Source organism: Camelus ferus, chromosome 19, assembly GCF_009834535.1.
Source record: "Camelus ferus isolate YT-003-E chromosome 19, BCGSAC_Cfer_1.0, whole genome shotgun sequence".
NCBI classification, from domain to species: Eukaryota; Metazoa; Chordata; class Mammalia; order Artiodactyla; family Camelidae; genus Camelus; species Camelus ferus.
The window spans coordinates 32,803,784-32,820,893 of record NC_045714.1 but is presented as its reverse complement, the minus strand read 5'-3'; the positions used below and the strand labels follow the sequence as shown (position 1 = coordinate 32,820,893).

Here is a 17,110-nt window from a genome sequence, read left to right as displayed (position 1 = left end):
ACTCCCCCCGCCTTGAGCAGGGGAGCATCAGAGGCCTGAGGGCTCCTCCCTGTGGGCCCATGAGGTGTGGGAGGCTGCTTTCCAGTGGGCCGTGGCTGTGTTGTCTTCTGCTCCTCCAGCCTTTTGTGGGTAACAGGCACATCCTCTCCTGTATCTAAGGGTTCCCAGGGTGTTGTATCCTTTTCCTGTCTGTTTTGGCATTTTTCCATTGCCATCGCCCTCCAGATAACAACTCAGAAACTAACAGAAGCACTAAAAACAGTGAGAGAACACCTCCAACAGGGATGGGGAGTGATGGCCTGGATCACCTAATATAGTATGAAATTAGTAGATGATGCCTAAAATGGCTAAATCAAGAAATAACAACAACAGAATACAAAGGTGCATCTGCTCTTGTGTGAGAGGTGGGAAATTACCTTTTCTTTCTCCTGAGCAATAATTGGTATTTTCATAGGAGTCAATAACTGATATTTTTATAGACTGCAGAATACAGGAACCCTCTTTCCCAGGATATCACTACTGCCATAGTATAAGGTAGAGTATGACTATTCCATGCCCTGAAAGGGAAGTGGGTCAAGTGCTGAGGGAGTGCAGAAAAGAGAGAGCCAATTCCCAGTGGAGGATGGGGCAGCTGAACGAGAAAGGGAGTGTTTGTGCTGGGCCATAAGGGACAAGGAGGACCCCCACTGCAGATGGGTGGGGGAGAGGTTCAAGGTGCCAGAGGTTCAAGGGCAGTAGTAGTACTGCAACCAGAAAACATTTATTTGGCTGAAGCACAAAATTAGTGCTTGGGGAGTGCAAGTTTGCAATATCCTACCCCAAAGCCTGGGGCTCAGAGGGCTTCCATGCTTCAGTTTATGTAACACGCTAGACAAGCACATCTCAAGTCAAACATATTGCTGAAAGTTGAGTTGGAAATGTAAGGGGACATAAATTCTAGAATTTTTCTGGTGTGTGGAGAGTAATACCTACCATTTAGAAAGGGAGAAGAATGAAATTATGAGTTTCATTTATAAATTGTAATGGAATTTTCTTCCTTGTATTAAATAGGTTTTGTTATAGGAAGTCTTCGTTATCCTTAGTATCAGAAAAGCCCACAAACACATTTCAGCATTTTTTATAATAAATCATAAAAGAAAGGTATGATTGGGATATTATTTTGAAAAATGAATCTCAGAAGTATGGAAAATGTTTATTTTTAACTTCACAGTTAAAATTTAAATTACGGTTGCAACTGTGAGCCAATCTTAGAAGAAAACTCAATCAGGTCTTACTAGAGGGGGAATGGGGTCATTATTTTTCAATTACTATATTCACTTATTCAGCAAATATTTATTAAGCACCTCTTACATGACAGTCACTGCTTTAGGCATAAGAGATATAGTAGTCAGTGGCAGAGTCCCTTATGGATCTTATCTTCTAGTGGGAGAAAAGACCATAAAGAAATGTACATTTAAGGGCTATGAAGAAAAATCGAGCAAGGTAAGAAGATAGGGGTGTGGCTTCAGTTGTGCAGATGGTGCTCAGAGACAAGACAGCAGGAATGAGCCCTTCACTTCAGATTTGACTTCACAGCATGATTATAAAACTATACTAATAAATTGTGTGTGTGTGCATGGCTAGGACATGGTACTGTGCACCAGAAGTTGACACACTGTGACTGATGGTACTTTGATTAAAAAAAAAAAACAACTATATTCAATATCTTGTAGTAGCCTATAATGAAAAAGAATATGAAAATGAATATATGTATGTATATGTACGACTGAACTATTATGCTGTACACCGAGAATTGATCATTGTAAACTGACTATACTTCAATTTTAAACAAAAACAAAGTCAATAGTCAAGGGTCTTAACAGTTTTCCCAAATCCTCTCAGTGCTATTCAGAGTATTTTGAAGGTTTTAAATCTTTATACTTCATTCCTCTTCAGTTGATAATTATGCCAAGAAGACTCCGTTTGTCTTTGTGGTTTTGTGTGATTAGTTCTCCAATAGCAAAATCTCATCTTTTGCAAGATTGATTTTGCAGTGGTTTGCATTGACAGTCTGTAAGTGGGGACAGTGGGGACAATTCATGCTTGTTGTCCCAGTGTACTTTTTAATAGTATTCTCCTTCACTCTCAGAAGTTTGGACAATAAATTCACCACCCTGTCAATCAAAGATTAATCAACAAAGACTGACACAGTGAATAGCATGTGAAGAAGGAATAGATATTTTTAAGCGGCTGGTCCATTCATAAACATTTTCATGTTACGACTCTTGCTTTCCTATGAAATCTTGTAACTTTGGAGACTTAGATGATAAACATTCAATAAAAGAAGACCACTTTTAGAGTAATGTGAGTCATGGGTACCAGCCACACTGGCAGCTAGTTTATAGTGGTTCTTAATGATTTTAAGTTGGACGTGAGTGTCGTGTGGCCCTGCTTTAGCAAGAAGTCAGGCTAATGATTGGAATCCCAGTGCTGGGGGAGCTGCCTGAGGAGTGGTATGTGGCAAAGGGCACATGGAAACCTGCTGCATCCTCAGAAGGTGCCTTTAGCATCCAAACTTTTTGGCACCCTACGATGAGTTAAATCATCTCTTGAATTTCTTTAAGTTGAAACACTGAGGACATACTAATGTTTTAAGAGAAAAATCTAAACAGAATTGAATGCACTAGACTCTGTTTCCTTCTCCTTTATGTGTTATAACCTGGATTCTTCATTCCTCAAGATTGAGTAACCTTGTTTATGTAATTGTTTTTTTCTCCAGTCTTATTAAAAACTTTTATGTGAGGACTATAGCCACATTGTGCAGTTTTCCCTCCCTCAAGGAGCATTCTTATTTAGGATTGGTTACTGTAATAAATGAAGAAAAGGAAAAACAAAGAATGTGGTTTCTCCTTGTTTATATGAAATCTATGTATCTTTGTATTTCTGATTATAAATGGTGGCTAGAGGGAGGCCACAAAAACTTCAGATTCTGTGCCCTGTAATATTCTGTGGCTTGAACAGGCAGTACTGGAACTTGACTTATTTATAGAATGTCAAGAAGAAAATAAAACCATCAAAAAGGAGAGCATTGGAAACTTCTCTTCTGCCTCAGTGAGTCTAGCTATAAAGAGAGCAGGCATTGAATTGTGACCGTGCTGGGGCCGAGGCTGCAGCACTTCCCTTGCATTGCTGTAGGAGGGGTGTTGACAAGGGCAGGTGAGGGGGGCTGGGGGGCATTGGGAGGAGAAGATGCTAATCATTTACTTCTGTGATTCTTGTCATACTTACTGTCCTCACTTGATTAATTATCATTTTATTCAGTAGAATTGTTTCATTTATAATACCATTATCTCTCCAAAGAGGTCTGTGGTCCCTTAAAAAAAAAGCAGAGAACACACTATAACTTCTGGCCACTACTGTGTGTATCCCAGGATAGTAAGGACACAGTTATCATACTTAGTAATAAATCCTAAGGTGCACATTTTTTCATATTCTAATATCTCATGAAATCATGATTTTACAGTCAGTGATTTTAAAAGCATTGTGTCGTAGTTTAATTGGCAGTGTTTTTCTTAATAATACTTAAAATAATGCCTTTTCTAGTGGTGTCTTAGATTTGATGAAATACATTAGGGATTTTTTTTAATATTCTTGATATAAAGACTATTAACTGTATAATAAAGTTATCTTAAGTTCCTACTGGTGTTATATTGTCAGAAGATATTCAACATAGTAAAATTCGGGATATTATTTTTTTAAAAAAGGACATTGTCTTGAAGTGAGTACACACTGAGCACGTTAAGTGTCAGAGGGATGAAAGGGCACAAAAGGAGGCTGCCCACCTCACAGTAGATCTAAGAATTGGAATTTGAAGCAAATGAGGAGAGCATTTTGTCTTGACAAGGGCACAAGGATGCAGCAAGTAAACTGACTTGCTTGTCATTGGGGTTTTCATGTAGGGAATCTGAGACGTCTTCCAGGTCAGACTCAAAGAACCAAGATCTGCGAGATCTGATGTCATGAGCAGAGGGGCCGTAGGAGTTTGTGTGGAGTCTTAGAACATCACTTCTGGGTTGGCAATTAAGCAAGAAAAACTAAGGGGATGAGGCACTTTTCTTCAGGTGAAAAAAATTTCATTACTCTCTTCCTGAAGTTGTAATGTCTTTCTGCCTCCCTCTTGAACCAAGAAGGCTGAGTTGATGGCGCTGTCTTGTAACCTACCTAATCACACTACCTGTTTTTCTGTCACAGATTGCCTTCTCCCAGCACAGCAATTTTATGGACCTGGTACAGTTCTTCGTGACTTTCTTCAGGTAATTCCACTTATACAAACACATCTATTCTTTTGACTTAAGCGCTTAATTTCATTAATTATCAGCTCATGAGAGGTGAATGACTAATCCTCTGTGTTTGCACAGCAGATCAAACCAACTTTATATTCATGAAAAACTGCATGTCAGTTGTAGTGTAAATTCAACCTAATCTGATAAAGTGAAGACATTTGCTTTGTGTTTTGGCTTTTTGAGGCAGCTTTTTATGTACCCCATACTAACATGTAGATAATTTGGCTCTTCATTTGGGAAGGATTTGGGGTTGAAATAATACATAATTAACAATAATTATTGGTGTTACAGATATGCTTCTTCTTGTTCAAGAGATGACTCAGGTGATTATCCAGAGTTTTAAAACTAAAAGGGGTTTGTTAGGCCCTGGGATTCTTTTATTTAGATAGTTGTTTTTTTTTTCAAGCTTAATTTTATTTTCAAGAAAATACTGTATACACATAGAAAAAGACAAGTGCTACAGTGCTTATAAGAGAAAGCAGCAGCATCATGTCCTACAGCTTCCCATCCTCATTTCCCCTTTGATTTTTCAATTCAGTTATCTTTTGCTGTCCTGTTGTGGAAGATGAGGATTTATTATCTTACGTTACCTCACCCAGCAACTCCCTACACCATAAACACATATATGGTTTCCTTCCTCCCACTTATGTAATATAGTTACATCATAGTGCTTGGCTAAATCAGTAATCCCTATTTATGTTTTTATGACTATAAAAACTCCTATTAACTCAGTCTTCTAGAAAATAGAAAAAGAAGAAATACTCCCCAGTTCATTTTATGAACTTATACAACCTGACAAGAATAGTATGAAAATGGAATTTACAAGCTAGCCTCACTCATGAATGAGAAAGCTAAAATCCATCAATAATGTAAAAAGACTACTAGATCCTAATCCAGTCAGGTTTATTCCAAGAATTGCAAGGTTGATTTAGCATCAGAAAATCAGTCAGTGCAACTCACATTAATTGCATAAAGGAGGAGAATAATACCGTCTTAATGGGGGAGATCATTTGATAAAATTTAATATCACTAATTTTAAAAACTTAAGAAACTTCTTGAAATCTAATAAAGAAATAATATATAAAGCCAACAGCAAACCACATTCTTAATGGTAAAATGTTGGGAGCTTTCCCTTTAAGTTTGGAAAAAAGCAAAGATGCCACTATCACTTACTTCATTCAACATTGTGATAGAGGTTCTAGCCAATATAATAAGACAGGAAAAATAAATTAAATATATAAGAATTAGAAAAGAAAAAATCATCACAACATTATTGAATTCATAGAAATTCAAAAGAATCTGCAGATAAAGTATTAGAATTAAATGACTTCAACAAAGTTGCTGGACTCAAGGGCAATATTAAAAACTCAGTTCTTTGCTGTTCAGAGACATATGTCTTTTACAGTTCTTATCAGTGAAGGCAGATGCTGGCATAAAAACCATACAATTGTATTTCCCATAGAAAGCAAACAGGTGCCCTCCTCCCCTCTGTACCATGAAAGGAAAAATCCCTTCCTGAGTGATGCTGGGTAGTTGATAGCCTCGTGTCAAGATTCATCCACATCCTTCGGGCCACTTCTGCCTGCTGTAAGCTGATGAGGTTGCGAAAGAGAGCTGTCAGATTACCAAGTTGCCCTTTTCTATATAAAGTTCAGTTACTTTTTTTTTTTTTTTTTTTACTTTGGTTACTTAATGCATTTTATTGTCCAGAGTGTGAGAGACCCAGCATCCTACATAGCCTTTAATTAGTTTCTGGATGTGTTCCTCCAATACATTCAGTATTTCTAAGGGGAGCATTTTTGTTAAGCTACAGTGATCAACATGGCACTGGAACAAAACCAGATTGACCAGTGGAACATAATACATAGCCAAAGAAACAGATAAAGTTTAAAAGGTCCAGATTTGTCTTAAGTGATGAAAAGTAAATGAAAATGAAAAATAGATAGTCGCAAACAAAAACTAAAAGATCAGCATATACTTTATAGCCACTTGTCACATATACAGCATGATTACTTGAAGTGTAGCTAATATGACTTAGAAATTGAATTTTTCATTTTATTTAATTTTAACTAAATCTGATTTTGAAACTGATATTCAGTTCAATTATCAGAAGACTCTTAAGTATATTTAGAACAGCCTGGATATGTGAATCTACTTTTTCAAATGTGAATTTTATGAAATCAAAATACAAGTTAAATATTTTCTGGTAGAAATTTAGTGTTCAATTTGAGATTTGCTTTTAAGTATAACATACACATTGGATTTTGAAGGCTTAGTAGAAAATAACAATGTATATATCTTGATAATTTTTATATTGGTCATGTGTTCAAATGATGTTTTGGCACTCTTGGTTTGATAAAAATGTTTTATTAAAATTAATTTCACCTAGGTGATCATTTCACAATACATGTAAATCAAACCATCATGCTGTACGCCTAAAACTTATACAGTGTTGTATGTCAATTATTTCCCAATAAAACTGGAAAAAAGCAGAAATAAAAAATAAAAATAAATAAAAAATAAAATTAATTTCACCTATTTCTTTTTACTTTTTTAATGTAGCTACTGGAACATTTAAAATTATATATGTGGCTCACATTAAATTTCTGCTGGACAATGATGGATGATATAGATAATGCAAAGGGAAAATTTTTATAGGGACAGTGTAAAAAGATACGATGAAACAATGCTAAACTCGTCCAGGCATTTTAAAGCAAAAACATTAAATCTTCATTCAAACTTTCTAAAGTAGAAAATCAACTTGAAAACAAGAGTTCTTATAAAATACCAAACGTAATTTATATTCATATTAAAACTTCAAACAATATAAAAAGAAAATAAAAATTCAGATTTACAGTGATCCTAATTACTCTTTGGAAATTACCACTGTTAATATTTCCAGTTTTTTTCTCTGTGTATATATACTACATGTAAATTGTGGTTTTTCTGACTTCGGTTTATAAAATGGGCTACCTCCTTACATGTTGTTCTATAACTTGCTTTTTTACTCAGCGTTCTGTGGTTAGCTTTTCCCATGTGGAAACTCACCTCAGTTTTTTAAACATTTTTTTCTATAGTATGAGTACCATATTTTATTTCACCATTTCTCCTATGACTGACTCTAAGGTATCCTCAATTTTTATTGCATGTCTTTGCATTTTTCTGTGAATATCTCTGGGATAATTTTTTATCCTATAATTGCTATATCAAAATGTGAAAACACTATCAAATGGCCCCTCAGAACAGTTGCATGAATTAACACTTCTCCAGCAGGAATGTAATTTCTCTTACGTTTCTGCCGATTTCTCTTACTACTACTATTACTGTCTCTCGTTATTTTTAATTTGCTAATCTAGGAGGTATCATTGGTACCTTGTTTTAATTTGGGTTTATGTATAAGTGATATTTACTGATCTGTTACACCTTACAGTTCTTGTTTTGAGTTACTTATTAATATCATTTATTCATATTTCTTTTGAGATGTTTGCCTTTTTCTTAATGATATTTAGAACCTCATTATATTTTGTGATTATTAACATATATTCAGTTGTTTGTGTTTTAACCCCATTTATGATATTTTCTACCAAGCAGATCTGTCAGGTTTTTTCCTGTATTTTCTTCATGAGTATTTTGTCTTTTGTTGTTTTTTCATATTTAGGTCTTCCTTTATCCATCTTGAATCTATTTGGATTATAGCTTTACTATTTTTCTAAATGGATAGGCTTCAGAAATTTATCAGTGAATCAAGGGAGGATATTAATTACCTCAACTCCAAAGCCATACCATCCACTAGGCTAGGGATTCACTCTCTATTTATTTTGGGGTTTTTTTTTTCAGAGTATGTCCATCTTAGCTCTTTGGAGCTAAGTGGGCATCACAGGACCTCTGTGCTAATGATGTAATGCCAGCAGTATGGAATGCTGGAAATTTGATTACATTTCCTCCCATTCACAAGGAAATATCTTCTTCCCACAGAAATGTAGATTTCAAAAGGAAATTGCCCTCTCATGCTACCACAGAAAAATTAAAATCCCAAAATCTTTTTCCACCCCTCCCAACATTTTTTCATTATGCTAAGTGCTAAGCAGCCTGGATTCACTGACACCAGCCATCTTCCATGGTCCCTCCAGAGTGGGACCAAAGAATCATTCATATTTTTGCAGATTATATGTCCCTCCAAGGTAGTTATCATTCCCTTCCTTTTTGGCCTTGTGAGCAGCAGGGCCTGGAGGAGTGGTACACTTACCTAGTTCTCCTCTGCATTTGCCTCACAGGTACTTACCTGATCCCACTGGCCTGTCATATTGTTACTCTTCCAGAGCCCAGCCTGCCTACTCTGTCAAGTCCTCTCCTGGCACATTCACCACACAGTCCACCTCTTCTCGGACTCTGCCCTACTCATGTTTTTATTATAGCACTTAATCACCCTTTAATCAGTTACTTAACAGTCTGGAGTTTAAGGGAAGCCCATTCATAAACAAACCTGTAATTTGACATGCAGAGATGAACAGAGCCAACTGGAGGCCTCTCCTACAAGTTTCAAATTGGGTTCTGAGAGCCTGGAATTGATATCTTATGACTCTGAGCCCTACTTGTGCCTTAGAACTCACCAGAGAAGCTTAAAAAGGAAACAACAGCTTGGGCCCTATCCCCAGAGATGCTGATTTAATTGGTCTGGTGTGGGACTGATCATTGTGATTTTTTTTTCTCTTTACATTTATCTATTTATTTTTAATTTACAATGTTGTATTAGTTTCTGCTGTACAGCATAGTGATTCAGTTATACAATGTATTTACATGTTCTTTTTCATTACAAGTTTATACAAGCCATTGAGTATAGTTTTATGTATTATACAGTAGGACCTTGTTTATCTGTTCTGTACATAGTAGCTTGTATCAGCCAATCCCAGATTCCGAATATATCCATCCTTCCCTCTTCTACCCCCAGAAACCATAAGTTTGCTTTCTATGTCTATGAGTCTCTTTCTGTTTTGTAAATAAGCTCTTTGGGTCATTTTTTTTAGGTTCCACATATAAATAATACCATATGATGTTTGTCTTTCTCTGACTGACTTACCTCACTTGGTATGATAAACTCTGGGTCCATCTGTGTTGCTGTAAATGACATTATTTCATTCCTTTTTATGGCTAAGTAGTGTTCCATTGTATATATACAGCACATTTTCTTTATCCATTCGTCTGTCAGTGGACATTTAGATTGCTTCAGTGTCTTGGCTATTTAAAAAGTGCTGCTGTGAACATTGGGATTCATGTTTCTTTTCGAATTAGAGTTTTCTCCAAATATATGCCCAGAAGTGGGACTGCTAGATCATATGATAACTCTGTTTTTAGTTTTTTAAGGAACCTCCTCAGCATTCTCCATAGTGGCTGCATCAGTTTACGTTCCCACCCACAGTGTACAAGGACTCCTTTTCTCCACACCCTCTCCAGCGTTTATTATTTGTAGACTTTGATGAGGCCATTCTGACTGATGTGAGATGATACCTCATTGTAGTTCTGATTTGCATTTCTAGAATAATTAGTGATGTTGAGCATCTTTTCATGTGCCTGTTGGCCATCTATATATCTTCTTTGGATAAATGTTTATTTAGATCTTCTGCTAATTTTTTGATCAGGTTGTTTGGTTTTTTGACATTGAACTGTGTGAGCTACTTGTATATTTTGCATATTAATCCTTTGTTGGTTGCATCACTTGCAGTATTTTCTCCCATTCCATAGGTTGTCTTTTTGTTTTGTTTTGTTTATGGTTTCCTTTGCTGTGCAAAAGCTTTTAAGTTTAATTAGGTCTCATTGTTTATTTTTGTTTTTATTTCCATTACTCTAGGAGACAGATCCCCCAAATACTGCTGTGAATTATGTGAAAGAGTGTTCTGCCTGTGTTTTCCTAGAAGTTTTATATTATCTGGTCTTAAATTTAGGCCTTTAATCTATTTTGAGTTTATATTTGTATATAGTGTTACAAAATGTTCTAATTTCATTCTTTTACATGTAGCTGTCCATTATCCCAACACCACTTATTGAAGACACTGTCTTTTCTCCATCGTATATTCTTGCCTCCTTTGTCATAGTTGATTTTTAATCTCATAGCATTGTGATCAGAGAAGATTTTTGATGTGATTTCAGTTTTCTTAAGTTTGCCAAGGTATGCTTTGTGGCCCAGCGTGTGGTCTATCCTAGAGAAAGTTCCATGTGCGTTTGAGAAGAATGTGTGCTCTGCTGCTTTCTGATGGAATACTCTGTAGATCTCAGTTAAGTCCATCTGGTCTACTGTCATTTAAGGCCTGTGTTATTGAGATATTTTAAAGGCTCTCCAGTGATTCTTATGTTCAGATAGCTTTGCAAAACCCTGAGTTACAATAACAACCTACTCAAAAAATGGGCAGAAAACCTAAACAAATATTTCTCCAATGAAGACATATAAATGGCCAACAGGCACATGAAAAAATGCTCGATATTGCTAACTATCAGAGCAATGCAACTGCAATGAGTAACCACTATATGTAAAATAGATTTAAAAAACCAGATTTCTTCTGTGTAGCACAGGGAACTATATTCAATATCTTGTAGTAACCTATAATGAAAAAGAATATGGAAACAAATATATGTATATATATGTATGACTGAAACATTATGCAGTACACCAGAAATTGACACCTTATAACTGACTATATTTCAATTAAAAAAAAAAAAAAACTTGCAATGAGGTATCATCTGACACCAGTCAGAATAGCTAACATTAAAAAGTCCACAAATGATAGATGCTGGAAAGGGTGTGGAGAAAAGGGAACCCTCCTACACTGTTGATAAGAATGTAATTTGATGCAGCCACTATGGAAAACAGTATGGAGATTCCTTAAAAAACTAAAAATAGACTTACCATTACATTTAACATAAAGACATAGCATTTAGAGTTAAGGAATATTTGACAAAATATGCCATTTAGAAATTTGAATTAACCATTATCAGTTTATGAAAATAGACTTACCATATGATCCAGCAGTCCCACTCCTGGGCGTATATCCAGAGGGAACTCTAATTCAAAAAGATACATGCACCCCAGTGTTCATAGCAGCACTATTTACAATAGCCAAGACATGGAAGCAACCTAAATATCCATCGACAGATGACTGGATAAATAAGTTCCTTCCCTCCTCGTTACTTTTCATTTTTAGAGACTTTGTTTAAAGCAGTTCTAGGTTCACAACAAAATTGAGGGGAAGTTACAGAAATTTCCTGGCTCCGCACATGCATAGCCTCCCCTGTTGTTAGCATCACTCACCAGAATTGTACATTTTTTGCTGAGGATGAAGACGAACCTCAACCAATACATTGTAATCATCCAAAGTCCATAGTTTACCTTAGGGTTCACACCTGGTGTTGCACATTGTGTGGGGTTTGGACAAATGTATGACAACGTATCCGTCATCATAATACACAGAATGTTTTGACTACCCTAAAAGTCCTCTGCTGGAGCCCCTTTTTCGCTTTTCAGCTCTCTCTAACCTGGCTTCCATCCCCATACCCCATCTAATTTATTTTTGTTGAGGACAACTAAAATATAGCTGTTGCCAAATCCAAAACTTACTTTTCAGTTCTTATGTTTTTGGCTTCTCAACAATATCAACCAACTGATCATCCCATCAGTGAGACTCCTTTTGCCTTCTGTGACCCCATACTGCCCTGAGACTGCTCTTTCTTGGCCTCCCTTGCACTGTCTTTTCTATTCAACATGTCACTGTTAGTATTCTCCCAGAACTCGACCCTGGCTCTCTTTTCACTCATGTTCTCTGGTTGAATTCTTCCATCCCCATCTGCAGCATAACATGCCCAGAAATGAACTTGTTGATCCTTCCTCTCCAGTCTTCCCCGTATCACTGACTGGCAACGTCATGCCGCCAGTTCCAAGTCACGCCTCTCCCTTTGACACCCAACAGGCACCCTCACCACATCCCAGCAGTTCTAGTTGTCAAACCTATCAGTCTGCTCTGCCTCCACTCCCCACCCTGGCCCTAACCATCCCAGTCTCGTCTGGACAATTTCAATTGATTGTGGCTTCTCTGCAACCCACAAAAAGTCCAAAGGAGACCTTTAAAGTCATGAGTTAGTATCTAACTGCTTCTGTCATATCCTGTGGCTCTGCATTGTATCTTAAATATAAACCAGGGTCCTCTGTTTACCTCTCCACCTTCACCTTGCGCTACCTTCCTCTGTGTTCCCATTTCATGAGCCTCCTTCTGTTCTTCCAAAGCACCAAGCTGCTTCCCACCTTCCATCATTTGTTCATACTTTTCCTCCTTTCTGGGATGCTCTTCCCCCTACCCTTCATCTGTATACTTTTACAGATGAAGTAAAAATTTTTACTTGTTTTTTCCAAACAAAAATCAATTCTTTGACATCAACTGGCTGTCGTACAGTTCAGTTCAGTTCTGACACTAACCACTCGGAATTAGTGCCCACTGTACAGTTAAGGGCTCAGTCCAGCAGACTGCTCCCACTTCCGACGTCAGCCACAGGTGAGTCCCCAGGCTGCCCGCACTTCTTCCTGGCAAACCACGAGTTTAGAAGTTCCCAATGACCACCTCCTCTCAGATTCAACAGTTTGCTAGAATGACTTGCAGGACTCAGGCAAGCACTATACATTTAATTACAGGTTTACTATATAGAATACAACTCAGGAACAGCCCAGTGGAAGAGATGCATAGGGCAAAGTTTGGGGGCACAAGGGCGAGCTTGGAGCTTCCATGCTCTTTCTGCGCACCGCACACTCCCAGCACATCAACGTGTTCACCAGCCCCAAAGCCCCCCAAGCCTCGTCATTCCTCGTGTCTCCAAGGTTTCATTGAATAGGCATAACTGGTGAAATCGCTGGTCTTTGGTGATTGAACTCCGTCTCCAGCCCCTCTCCCCTCCCAGCAGGGAGATGCACTGGGGAACTGAATGATCTAACCCCCCTAATCACTTGATTGGTTTTTCTGGTGACCAGTCCCTGTCCTGAAGCTGTTTGGGTCCTTCCCTCCCAAGAGGGAAAGAAAGACACTCCTGAATTACATCTCCATAAACCTGTTATAAAAAATAGGTAACTCAGACTCAGAGACCATATCATTTTTTCAAACCCTTCTGTAGTGTATAAATTACTTTGTGCAAATAACTAGTAAAGATATATTTGAAAGATTTTTTAATCAAAATTTTAAAAGTAGTTGTTTCCTTCTTAATGCTGAGAAATAATCTGTGTGAAGGTAAACCACAGTTTTTTCGCATCATGATGGACATTTGGATTGTCTCCAGTTTTTGACTACTACAAGTAAAGCTGTTATAACCATTTGTGTAAAAAGATGGGAGAGGACACTCCTATCATGCAGGGGATTTCAAGGGTTTTAAGAACTCTGCCAGGAACTCAGGATCAAGACCATATATTTGTTTCTTACTATATCACACTCATCCTTCAAATTTTGAGACCCAGTGTCCCTTCCTCCAGGATTCCCCCAGACTAAATCCTCTCCCCTGGTTCTTCTCGCCATGGAACTGTATTCTTTTTCATCATGGTACATGTCACAGTGTTGTACTTGCTAATTATCTGTATTCGTGGTTAGATCCTAAGCTTCAAGGGAGCAGGCACACTGTCTCTTGTTCACTCCCGTGTACACACATCTGCAGCACCTAGCACTGAGTCATGCTTAAACATGTGGAAAGTAAACTAGATCTTCGGGAGAAGTACAAAGTCATGAGGAGCCACAGGCACCAGCCTCCCTGAGGGGAAGGAGCTGGTGCTGCTGGCTAGTGGAAATGCAGCAGCCCTGTGCTACTCAGCGGCCCCAGTTAGCAGGTGTGTTACATTCTTGGACTGTGTGTATGGAATGAGATGACTCTGCTACCAAGTACCAGCCTAGTGAGGATCAGTCACTTCAGCTGATGGTGGAAGACGGAGTGACACCATCAGAATTTGTCAGGGTAGCATCTTTAGGGACTACAGTCTGTAGGAAACAGGGCAGGTGGTGTTCTCATCACTTCTCCCTTTTGAATGTGGGGACCTTTGGAAAAGAATCCAGAACTTCGTTTTTTTCTGAATTTTGTTTAGGAACTCGGAATGATGAGCTTTTAGCTGAGAATAGAGTCCTTTTCATGAGCATGGGGAAGAAAATATTTTCCCAGAGCAAGTTAACCAGGTCCAAAAGGATATATATGAAACATAAGGAGAGAAGGAATGGTACCCAGATAATCCTGCACACTCAGAACAACAGGTCATAGCACACGGAAGAGAGAAGGAGAGTTGGGGGTCAGAGTGGAAGGGGGCAGCTCAGTGATTCAAATGAGAAAATGTCAGTATGAGGTAAGTTAGAAAAGGACTCCCAGACTTGGGCACAGTGAAGAGTAAACTCTAGATTCTGATAAATCCGTTAAGCCCTCTTGGTGTCTTGTTGAGATGCCCCCTCCGACTCCAGTAGGAGCCTTGTGTATAAAGAGGGAAATAATACGACCTATTTGCTTGCTCTAAAAATCCAATGAGGTGATGTATGTGGAAGACTATCTGGGAGTGAAGTGCTAGTGTGGTCACGATGGTGACTGTTAGTAAAAGCAGGAGAGACAGACACACACTCTGTGGAAATCTGTGTGGCTGGAGTTAGAGGTGCCTTAGAGGGTAGCATTTGGATGAGGATGAAAAGGAGAAGCAGGCAGTGACGTCCTGCCACCTGGCCAAGAGGAGGTATTGTAATGGGAATTCCTAATATAAGCAAGATACAGTGTTTTTAGAAAACTTTTAATTATCTGAACTTCTGCTAAGACTCTTGTCAGATGGACAGCAGACATTTTGACAAATCCACGACTTGTTAATCATTTCATTTTCCAGAAGATGGAAGTGATATGGGGACCTGCCACTTTGAATCTGATTCAGACCAGAATGGTAAAGTGCAGATCATCACAGGAGCTTGTGCAGAAGCAGCAGTATCTCTGTGTTTAGATTGGCTGGGAGGTCAAGGTCAGGCCAAGAAATGATACGTAGTTTTAGGAAGGCTGGACAGGAAAAGATACACGTTATTTAATGGCCTTACCCTCCAGGAGGACGTTTCACTATGCTCTCAAAATATTCTAGCTGTGCAGTTACAGTTAAACTGGTGAAAAAGACACCGCCAAACACTGAGCTCTCAGACGAATTGTGAGTTTTCAAAGATATATACAAAAGGGGGAAAAAGACCTAGAATCAAAGCATGACTTTTTGAGAATGGTCTCAGGGAAGTGCAAGCCTCTCATAAGCAGGGACAGGTTTAGGACAAAAAGGTCAATGGATTCTTGTTTTCTCCTTAGGTGCAGAGCTAAAAGGAAGTGAGACCCTTAGCCCGTGGCCAGTGTCTTTGTGTTGAAAGAGAAAAATACACTTCTTCTTGAAGAATGATCTTTGAATGCCATTGGCAAAATGTCAGTAATTTTCAAGGCTCAGTAGTGGACTTACTGAGATTGACTAGGTCATTCTCTACTTTTGTGTATGTTCAAAAGTTTCTGTGATATTTTTTAAAGTTACATTTGTATTTAAAAAATATACAAAACTGTTGACAAGAGGGACTGCAGTAGGATGAACACTGAGGCACAGCCTTACCTGTACCCAAATTAGTGGTAGGAAAAAGACGGGAGGGGTTTCAGCAAGTGCCATCTTTTTTGAAATAACTAGTAAATTCTTCATTGCTGTGTTACCCTAGGAGCCGTCAGGCATGTTACCAGCTTTGAGGGACAATCACTGTGTGTTGGTATTCTGTTTGTGTCTCTTAAAAAAGCTGGAAAGGTAGAAGGAACCAGGTTGTTGGTGTTTTCAGCAGGTCTGCATTAAAGACAGAAGCCCCACTGAGGCCTGGGGGGAAAGGGGCACAGACAGACCTTCTGAGCTGCCCTGTTTCCTAGCTCTGCGCTGAGGGTCGTCCCAGGAAGGGCCTCTGAGTGACATCAGAGTCCTCACCTCTGAGGCCAGGCCCGTACTCAGCAGCACCTTGACCAACTCATTGGCCTCGTGCCTTCCATGTGGATTTGCTGCCTCCTCGTGTTCATCTCTTAGAATAAAAATAACAAAAAGCAGGATTACAAGGGAAAGAAGGCAAGACTATGCATGGAAACCATGAAAGACAGAAAAGGTTACTCTTCTCAGATTTCTTCACTGCTTCTTCCTGTTCTCCCCAACTTCTCAGTGTTGGGGTGTCCTCAGAACACTCTTCTCTGTATTCACTCCCTTGGGGGCCCCATCCAGATTTATTACTTCAAATACTGTGCAGTTTGCTGATGACTCTCAAATGCCATCTCCAGCCCCAACCTGACACCGGCCCCCAGGCTATTCTGCCTGTTCACAACATCTCCCCGTGCCGGTCAGATAGGTGTGTAAGGTCTCCACATGTCTAACGCTGAACTCTGCTGTCTCCCACCTGCTCCCCCGAGCCGTCCCCGCCTAGGTTGATGGCAAATTCCTCAGGCCAAAGACCCTGGCTTTTCTCTTTCTTTCACACCCGACATCCAGCCCATCAGGAAATCCTGTTGTCTCAACCTTCCAAAGTGCTTTTCACACGTCCTGGTTTGAGCCACCCTCATTTATCGCCTGGACTCCTGTTCTTTCTCTTTCTGCCATTGCCACTTCAGTGGTCTCCCCAGCGTAAGTTAGATCATAATACTTCTCTGCTCAGAAACCTGCACTGGCTCCTCATCTCAGTAAAATCCAACACCTTTATTTTAATGCCTGTAGGACCCTCATGATCTGCCATCCCCTTCCCTCTATGTCTTTATCGTTAGCCTGA

The 17,110-nt window shown here is 38.8% G+C and overlaps 1 protein-coding gene across 4 annotated transcripts in view; it reads left to right on the top strand.

Annotated features, from left to right (window-relative positions):
* ATRN (attractin) overlaps positions 1 to 17,110 on the top strand; it is a 121,920-nt gene that overhangs the window by 90,880 nt on the left and 13,930 nt on the right. For 2 of the 4 annotated variants that reach the window (XM_032461900.1, XM_006187136.3), the window contains exon 25: positions 4,231 to 4,292. In XM_032461900.1, the coding sequence (XP_032317791.1) occupies positions 4,231 to 4,292 (62 nt within the window). Of the gene's footprint in view, positions 1 to 4,230; positions 4,293 to 4,613; positions 4,646 to 5,784; positions 6,788 to 17,110 lie in introns of those variants that run through there. The other 2 variants (XM_032461898.1, XM_032461899.1) reach the window with 2 other exon arrangements.